A 10276-nucleotide genomic window follows, 5' to 3' on the forward strand; every position below is an offset into this window, starting at 1 on the left:
TCGTCCAAAACTATTTATTCAGTTCTGCAGAACCGGGTGTTACCTCAATGGCTTCCCACACGGCACACACACAGATTGTAATCCCCGCATGTTATATACATGTAGGAGTGGGCTGGGCCTTCTCCTGTCTCAGCCAATGAGTGTTAAAGTTCCCCACTGTCCTCCTGATGTATGAGATTATTTGGTTATTCACCCAGCCAATCAGTGTTCGAGTTCCCCGTTTCTCCCTTATATGGATGATGAAGTACAGCCGTGGTTGTGGGCGGTCCCTCAGCCACGAGGAAAGCTGTTTCCATTGTTCCATTCATGAAAATCTGGGGGAGTGTCTGCTCGTGCTTACTACAGGGTAGAGAAGACTAAAATGGTGGCTTTGTATTTACTATGTGCTTACTACAGCAGTTAATGATTTAAAAATTACACCACCCCCTACATGTACTCAATCCTCTGACCAATAAAGGAAAGCATACCAAACGCGTTCTTCACTCTCCTATCTACCTGCAACTCCACTTTCAAGGAGCTATGAACCTGCACTCCAAGGTCTCTTTGTTTAACAACAACACCCTAGGACCTTACCATTAAGTGTATAAGTCCCGCGAAGATTTGCTTTTGCAAAATGCAGCAATTTGCATTTATCTAAATTAAACTCCATCTGTCACTCCTCAGCCCATTGGCCCATCTGATCAAGATCCTGTTGTAATCTGAGGTAATCTTCTTTGCTGTCCACTGCATCTCCAATTTTTGGTGTCATCTGCAAACTTACTATGTCTCCGATGTTCACATCCAAATCGTTCATGGTTCCCCTTGTCTAGGACCAAAGGGCTAAATCTGAGTCAATTGGGGGGGGGGGGGGGGGAGCAGGACACATACTTATGAACAGTTTGAGGAGGAATTTCTCTCAAGGTGGTCAATCTGGAATTCTTTAATGCAGACGAGGCTGACTTCTTTAGTATATTCAAGGCTGTGAAAGATTGATTTTTAATCAGTCGTGGAATCAAGGGCTGTGGGGTTATTGCAGAAATGTAGAGTTGGACCTGAGTTGGTGGAGGTCTGAGGGCTTCTCATTATTTTATTCACAATCCATAGTTATTCAGCTCCCTGGAAGCCAATTGCATAGTTGTTGACAGGCAGCCTATGATTGGCACTAATCTACAGACCAAACAGCTACTTGTTGCCAGCTGAATCTCCATTATTACACCCCCATGACTTCAGCTCATCTGTCAACAACAGTTCAACTACTATTTGCAAGTCTGTTTACACATCTGTTAGTTCAAAGAGCATCAGATAAATTGTTTTTAAAAACTGCAATAAGACTTCAGCAATCAATGGCAGGAGAAGGGAGCACAAAGCATCAATACAGTAGAAGCTCAACATTTTTGTAAAGAAATGAATGCAGAGGAGGTTTCAGGAGAGTAAGGTGAGCATGGATGACCTCTATTCCTAGCATTAAATATTATCGGTAAGACAGTTAAGGGCACAAGTTGAAATTCCTTGTCAATAAAGGAATATGTAAGAATGGAGATGGTGTTGCATTTAACTAATAAGTGAGTTGTTGCAGTAACAAGGGAATAATGTCCTGGAAAGGGCTTCAAAAGAGGTTTTGTGGGTAGAGCTGAGGAATTGAAAGGAGGCAGTCACATTGGGAGTGTTACTGCCCCTCCAAGCAGTCAGCAGGTAAGAGAGGATCTGATATGTAGACAAGTCACTGACCTGTGCAAAAACGGTAATAGATTGTTAACAGTAGGGGATATCAACTTTCCTCAATATTAGTTGGGATAGTCATAGTGTAAAAGGTTTAGAGGGGATGCATTTCTTGAAACTTATTCAGGAGAGCCTTTTATATCAACATGTAGAAAGTCAGCACGATGGCTCAGTGGTTAGCGCTGCTGCCTCACAGTGCCAGAGACCCGGGTTCAATTCCCGCCTCAGGCAACTGTCTGGAGTTTGCACATTCTCCCTGTGTCTGCGTTGGTTTCCTCCGGGTGCTCCAAAGATGTGCAGGTTTGGTGAATTGGCCATGCTAAATTGCCCGTAGTGTTAGGTGAAGGGGTAAATGTAGGGGAATGGGTCTGGATTGGTTGCTCTTCAGAGGGTCAGTGTGGACTTTCACACTGTGTAAGTAATCTAATCTAAATAAGGGAAGGTGCAAACTCTAGGGATTGAAGCAGGACAGGTATTTGTAATGACAGTGTTTAGTGATAGTGACCAGAACACTGTTTTAACAAAAAACAACTCCAGATACTGGAATCTGAAAGCAAAAATAGCCGAAGAAACTCCAGTCTGGCAGCATCTGTGGACAGAAAACAGAGTCAACCTTTCGAGTCCAGTAACAATCCTTCAGAACTGGGTTATGGAGCTGAAACATTGACAATGTATTTTAAGCTTGTTATTGTGAGAAACATGCTCACTCACTTCAATCATTTCAGTCTGAGACAAGATCTGAATCAGTAGTGTCATTTATTTTACCCTTGCAAGAGGGCGCGATGTCCACTGTCTACAAGGCAGGGACACACACAAGATTCAACGAATACACGATATTTATGTAATTTGGTTCCTATTTTTTTTTATCCCATTGCTCCTCCCTGTTTACATCTTCCACTTCTCTACGACCGGCACCCATTACTCCTGTTTATCTCTTGCCTTATCTGGCCTTGTCTGTGACAAAATGCTTATTTCTGGCCTCACCAGGCCGTTTGACCACATCCCACTGTGGCCCATTGTTGGGTATTATCCTTTCTTCACCATTATCTACTCCCTCCATCTGTGCTTTCCCCAACCATACTGATCCTTATGACCTTTTAATTGGGGTTTGTTCCTGTGTTTCTTTAAAAGTGGGAAACAGATGCTTATAACTACTGCTTGTACAAGCATATCTGGCTTAACCTACATCCTCACAGCACCTTATCTATTTGTCTGTAACATCTACCATTGTTTTGCAGTCACATTTCAGGCTTGCATACAATTTTAGCTAATACAAAAACAATTATGTATTTCCTCCACATAGTTTGCATTCTAGTTGACTCAGCTCTTAGTTGAAGCAGTTACACACTGGTGTGAGTTCATTTACCTTGCATAAGTAATTATAATTGCAGAAGTAACGCTACTCTACCTATATCCCCACATTATGGAGAGTACAGTTCTGACATTCTCCCTTTAGCGTGAAGTGTAGGAGCAAGTGAGGACTGCAGATGCTGGAGATTAGAGTGGCGCTGGAAAAGCGCAGTAGATGAGGCAGCATCTGAGGAACAGGAAAATCCACGTTTTGGGCAGGACCCCTTGATCAGGAATCAAGGGCTACTGCCCGAAGCGTCGATTTTCCTGCTCCTCGAATCCTGCCTGACCTGTGCTTTTCCAGCACCGCTCTAAACTTGACTGAAATGTAGGAACAACAAGCTCAAAGAATCCTGGATGTCCAGGAATATTTGGGATTAGGTAAGAAGGAAAAGTGAGACTGGAATAAATCTGCGGAGGTCCCGGGAAAGTGTAGAAAATGGGAGAAAATGACAAAGCGATTTAGGATGCAATGTGAGGCAGTAGAAAACATTAGCAAGTAAAATTATGTAGTGCCAAGACATCCTTAAGTGTTGCAGGGAGGCTTGCAAGTACCACTGAGTTTAAACTAGTATGGCAGGGAGAGGTGGAGGAAACCAGAGCAGTAGGTCAGTATGTTGAGTGATTGATTTGAAAAGCACGTTGAAGCTAACTCAAGTAAGTCTGATGGGAAGAACAGGCAGGGCCAGGTTAATGAGCACTGTGGGGACTGGCAGCCTGAAGTGTGTTTATTATAATACAAGGGGTATAACAGGTAAGGCAGGGTGAGCTTTGAGCTTTAGCTCTGTGTAATGACAGGAACTATGAGGTTGTAGCCATTACAGAAACCTGGTTGACAGAAGGTCAGGACTAGCAGCTCAACAGTCTAGCTACATCCTCAGAATTCCAGTAGATTTGTCAAGCATAATTTCCCTTGTGTAACCAGGGAAAGAGTAAGGGTCATTAAGGGGTTTGTGTGTATGTGTGTGACTGGAAGGTATGGCTACATGTCCTCCTTTTGAAAAAGGAGGAATGTAGGTACAGAATTCTTGAAGAGTTACTGCGAGTTTTTTGAGCAAATTGACTTCAGGGATGAGGAGTTTTTGGAGGTTTTGCTGGGCTTTAAAATGGTCAAGTACCTAAGTCCAGATGAGTTGTATCACAGGCTATTGTGGGATATCAGGGAGGAAATTTCAGTGGCTCTGATCCAAATTTTTATTTCTGGACATGAGGTGCCAGAGGGCTAATTGATATTCTTTTTAACCAGGGTTGGTAGAGAGAAACCAGGGAATGACAAACCTGTGAGTCTTACTCCATTGATACAAAATGTTATAGAAAATTCTGAAGGAGAAAATTAATCTCCATTGGAGAGGCAAAATTTGATCAGATGTGGTCAACATGGCCTTTTCAGAGGGAGGTCATACTTAACACATTTGAATTTTTTGAGGAGGTGACTTGGTGTGTGGGTGAGGGTAATGCAGCTGAGGTAATTTCTAAGGATCTCAGTGAGGCCTTTGACAAGGTGCCACGTGTGAGACTGATAAAGAAGGTAAGACCTCTTGGGTCCAGGGTAACAAGGCATGTTGAATTCAAAATTGGCTTAGTGCCAGGAGACAGAGGGTGATGGTAAAGGCTGTTTGTGTGACTGGAACCCAGTGTGCAGTGGTGTACCACAGGGATCTGTGCTGGGTCCCTTTTTATTGTTTGTGATGTTTAAAAATAATGCAGATAAGATTGGCTGGGAGAGGTGGGATGATAAGTTAGCAGATAATTGGCAAGGCGGGGGGGCGGGAGGGAGGGGTGGTGGTGGGAGACCTGATCGAGGTGTATAAAATTATGCAGGGTATGGACAGGCTGGATAGAAACCTTGCTTGAAGGGTCAATAACAAGGGGGGTAATTATAAAATGGAAGGTTTAGAAGAGATTAGTGAAAAAGTTTTGTTGTCCAGAGAAAGGTGCGAATCTAGAGTCTACTGCCTGAGAAAGTAGCTGAGGTGGGAAAATGCATAATTTTTTTAAAAATTACTTGGATGAGCTTTTGAAATGTCATCACATTCAAGTGCTGGTAAGTGAGACTCAGATGTAGAGTAGGTTTTTTGTCAGTATAGACTAGATGGGCCAAAAGGCTGCTTTTGTATGGTGTTTCTGTGAATCCTTTATTTTCAAAATGGTTCTTTTTCCATTTCAGTGCACAATCAAAAATACAGAATAATAAAAAAACAGTTTTTAATGGTGTTATAATCTTGGTGTATGCTCGTGACTTTTGGGGGAAAAAAAAATGAATTTTGTAACTGGATTTCATGTTTTAAGCAAACTTGTTATAACATATAAGAGTGAAGGAAAGTGGCTTAACTTTATATTTTGTGAACACTTGTCATTTATACCTGAAAATGTCAACAGCACACCTATTGATCTACCATCCTTTCCAGTCAATCGTTTCTCGTACTTTACACAATCCTGACACCAAACTGTAGCGGTCCCAGCTCTCGGGAATTCGTTAAGCTCCTTGGTGTTCTGTTATAATCTGTAGTATATTGGCATCTGGCTAGGCTGCCTTCCAACTCTTTGTAAGCATCTTATGATTATGGACATTGCAATCCATGAACCTTATTTGCTTAGTTATTTCAGTTCAGAAAATATTCTTGGTTTCTGAAGGCCCTCTGCTAGTGGTCTGCAGTTCCTGGTATTCTCTTTCTATTTTTGTTTTGTATATATTTAAAAACCTTTTTTGTTCCCGAACCAAAATTATATTAAAATATTTGATTTTTGAAATTTGGTAATCACAATAATAGCTCTTTCAAAATGCCAGCACAGACGAGAGATTGACCTGTCTGATTCTATGATCAACATTGATTCCAATGGAATGCCCCTGAGTTTGTCAAATATAAACCTTTTGATATTAGGTTATTGCTGGGGTCAAAGTTGAATCTCTGTATGAATTAGATGAGGTGAGCAGCTGGTTTCCATAATACAAGGAAGCCTGGAAGGTCAAACTTCGGATCGTTACGTTGCATAAGGAAGTTATTGATGCAGATTTTGCCATTTCTTTATAGATGAACAACTCGAATACTGGGTTATTCACAGTTTACACAGGAGTTGATAATATTACAAAAGTTCATCTTATAGACAATTGGAACGGTATTAAAGAGGTGCGTAAATTAGGAATTGTTACTTGTTCAGGCCAAGCTTTAATCATTGATTACTCGTGTCTTTTCGATCCACTTTGTCACATTTAACCTTCTATAGTACTTTCCAAAGGCAACGTCTGCTGACACCCACAACTGCTCATGATCCCATCAGGCAGCTTGTGGGTGATATCAAATTTAAAGTTTACACTATGCATGTGCATGAAGGAAAGGCAAATTTGAAATGGGTTTCATGGGTGAGGAGAGTCCGATTAATGAGCAGGAGGGAGTGGGGGAGGGGAGGGGTGCAAGGGTGGAAGAGAAGTGAAGGAGGGGACGAGAGTGAGGCAGGGGTCCTGGGAGGCTCCGCTGTCTTCTGGCCACTTTTCCCTACCCCAAAGCTGTTCAAATGCACGTGCACCAGTGTCAGCAAATGCAGCCTTGATTTTTTTTTTCCCTTTTCTTTCCAATCCAGGTTAACTACTGGCATTCCCAGCAGTGTAACCTGATAAATGGGACAGCGGGTGAAATGTGGCCTCCATTTATCACTCCTTCAGACACGTTAACCTTTTACAGCCCAGACTCCTGCAGGTAGGAAACAATCACTGTCTGTTTTATAGGTTAAACAAAAAAATTATGCAAGTCTCTTAGAAGACTTAATAGGTTAAAAGCAATGCAATTCAATAGAATGCTTTTGTTTGCAGAATTGTTGAGTGGAAATCCTGAGAAACATTGGGTCCTGTGGCATAGTGGTAATATCACTGGACAAGTAATCCAGGGCTCCAGTTAATGTTCTGAAGAAACAACAGGTTCACATTCCACCATGGCTGACCAGTGAAATGGAATTCAATAAGAATCTGAAATTATAGCTAACCTAATGGTGACCACGTAACCACTATCAATTGTTGTGAAAACCCATCATGTCCTTTAGGAAATGAAATGTATTGTCTTCTGAATCTGGTCTACTTGTGACTCCAGACCCACAGAAACATGGTTTCAATCCAACCAATTCATGGGGAACCAGTACTGAGTGACAAATGTTGGCCTTTCCACCGATGCCCACATCTCATACAAGAATTCTTTTTAAGATCCAGTAAATTAGGTGCATCTCTGCTGCACTGTTACCTCTGACGACTTGTAGCCATTAAAACCCAGGTTCGAAGGGCCGAATAGCCTATTTCTGCTCCTAGTTTCTATGTTCCTATTGCTTGGGAAAGTTTGTGGGAGAGAATTGTAGAAAGTTTGCGGGATGGATAGAGGCCACTTGGCCCGCAACATCTATTGGTCAAATACAATCCATCCATACTAACCCCATTTCCCAGTCATTGGTCCATAGCAGGTTACAGTACCTGAAGGGCATGTCCAGGCATCTTATTTTTTAAATGAGTTCATCTGCTACTTTTTTTGGTTTTTGTGTATTGGACTGAGCAAAAAGTGGGAAAAAGATTTTTAGAAGAAGTATTATTGAAGGGATGACTGTATCTTTTAGAAATGGGTGCTCATTGTAAGTCTTGTTTATCTTGCATGGGATGTGGTTTGTTCAAGCAGCTGAAGGTTTAGTTGTCGATGAGTTTGTTACATTCAGTATTAACTGTATTTAAAAAACACAACTTTCTGCAGTTAACCCCTTTGCCTGAAGATGGAATGTCTTGAGGTAGTCTTAATTGCCTATAATGTTTGTCAAGAGGCAGCAGTTTATCGAGTTACCTTCTCTGCTCCAGGAGATAGCTTTGTGTTTGTTGCTTTGATGACTTCTTCCCAGGGATGGTTAATTAGCATATTGCTTCTGAAACCCAAAGGACGAGCCACACTACCATACATCAAGAACATTTCTGAACTGACAGCCAGAGTACCACGACGACTAGGACTTATAACAGCGCACAAACCAACAGCCACTCTCAGACAACAACTCACCAGAACGAAGGACCCGATACCCAGCATGAGCAAAACTAATGTAGTGTACAAAATCCCATGCAAGGACTGCACAAAACACTATATAGGACAAACAGGAAGACAGCTAACGATCCGCATTCACGAACATCAACTAGCCACGAAACGACACGACCAGCTATCCCTAGTAGCCACACACGCAGACAACAAGCAACATGAATTTGACTGGGACAACACTACCATTATAGGGCAAGCCAAACAAAGAACAGCCAGGGAATTTCTAGAAGCATGGCACTCATCCACAAACTCCATCAACAAACACATCGACCTGGACCCAATATACCAACCTCTACAGCGGACAGCTGAAACTGACAACCGGAAGCGGCAGGGACAGGCCACTATAAATGCCGGAGGAAACACCACAGAAGCGCTTCACAGGAGGCTCCCAAGCACTGAGGATGTCACCTAGACAGGGGATGAAACGTTTGCAACAAAAACTTCCAGCTTGGCGAACAGAACCACAGCAACGAGCACCCGAGCTACAAATCTTCTCTCAAACACTCTTCATAACTCTCTTCACATCTCTCTCTTTCTATTATCACAGCCTTTGCATTTTGCTCTGTGCACCCTCACCATTATGATCCTCCTCCCATTGTGCCAACAGTATTTTTAAAAATACTGTTTCCAGTTTCTTTCACTTCCAATGAAGAATCACAGTGGACTCAGACGTTTACTCTGTTTCTCGCTCCATAAATTACTTTCAGACTTGTGGAGTTTCGCCAGCTATTTCTGCTTTCAAATCCTCCAGAAATTTGTGGTTTCAAAATCTGATCTTTTTCCCAATTTAATACCGAGAAATAAAAAAATATGGTCTTAACAGAGTGGTGGGTGATTTTAGCCTGAGGGTCACCACACCTTGGGTAATGGTCACCTTCATGGTGACCTCCACTGATCGAGGAATTTAATCCGAACTATTGGCATCTCTCTCTGCATCAGAAACCAGTCATAATGCAAGCAAGCCAATTGAAATTTGGAAAATATCACTAGTGAAGACTTAATAGGCTGAATGGGCTATTCGTGTTGGATCTTTCTACAGACCTGACCTTTCGTTCTGTTCAGAGTTTATTCAGAGCCATTTGAGTACGGAAAGAAATTCATTAAAATTACTAATATATCTTTATTTTTAATTAAACAGAACATTGGAACTAGTGTTTCAGAAATCTGGTTGGACTTTAGATATACCTTCTTACCACTATGTTGCCCCAAAGACCATGTTTGCAAATGGGACTGTGTATCCTCCCAACAAAGGCTTCTGTCCATGCAGAGAGTCTGGAGTTCTGAATGTCAGTACATGCAGACACAGTGAGTATCTGAACTCCTTTTATACTCAATCCTTTCAAGTCTAATAGTACATATCTCGGTCGTCTCTACAATATTCACCTTTTTCCTGAGTGAAAACCGATGAGAAATGTTTGTTTAGCACCCCTCCGATCTCCACGGGGTCCACGCTCAACTTCCCACTTCTGTCTTTGGCCCTATTCCTACCTTTTGTCATCCGTTTATTCCTCACATGTCTATAGAAAGCTTTAGGGTTCTCCTTTATTCTACCTGCTAAAGAATGCTCATGTCCTCTCTTTGCTCCTCTTAACACTCTCTTTAAATCCTTCCTAGCTAATCTGGAACACTCCATCGCCTTATCTGAACCATCCCATCTCAACTTCACATAAGCCTCCCTCTTCCGCTTAATGAGATACAATTTCTGTAGTAAACCAAGGTTCCGTTACCTTATCACTTCCTCCCTGTCTGACAGGGACATACCTATCAAACACATGTAATATCTGTTCCTTAATCCAGCTCCACATTTCAATTTTCCCCATTCTATGCCTCCAAAGTCTTGTCTAATTGCATTATAATTGCCCTTACCCCATCGATAACTCTTGACCTGTGGCACGTACCTATCCCTTTCCATCGCTAAACTAAATGTAACCGAATTATGGTCACTTTCTCCAATGTCTCACCTACCAGTGAATCAAACACCTGGCCTGGTTCATTACCAAGCACCAGATCCAGTGTGGCCTCCCCTCTTGTCAGGAAACCCTCCTGTACACATTGGACAAAAACTGATCCATCCGACGTACTAGAGTTATAGCATTTCCTGTCAATGTTGGGAAAGTTAATGTCGCCCATAATGACCACCCTGTTCCTTTCACTCCTGCCTAGAATCGTTTTGCCAA

At 42.1% G+C, this 10276-nt stretch overlaps 1 protein-coding gene across 1 annotated transcript in view; it reads left to right on the forward strand.

Annotated features, from left to right (window-relative positions):
• Positions 1-9769, forward strand: part of LOC122551076 (scavenger receptor class B member 1-like) — a 60985-nt gene extending 51216 nt beyond the window's left edge. Inside the window, exons 5-8 of the mRNA XM_043692719.1 lie at positions 6081-6176; positions 6628-6743; positions 9238-9404; positions 9714-9769. Coding sequence (XP_043548654.1) covers positions 6081-6176; positions 6628-6743; positions 9238-9404; positions 9714-9769 — 435 coding nt within the window. The remainder of the gene's footprint in view (positions 1-6080; positions 6177-6627; positions 6744-9237; positions 9405-9713) is intronic.
• Positions 9770-10276: the final 507 nt, after the last annotated feature.

The sequence above is a fragment of the Chiloscyllium plagiosum genome, chromosome 6, assembly GCF_004010195.1.
Source record: "Chiloscyllium plagiosum isolate BGI_BamShark_2017 chromosome 6, ASM401019v2, whole genome shotgun sequence".
Lineage (NCBI taxonomy): Eukaryota > Metazoa > Chordata > Chondrichthyes > Orectolobiformes > Hemiscylliidae > Chiloscyllium > Chiloscyllium plagiosum.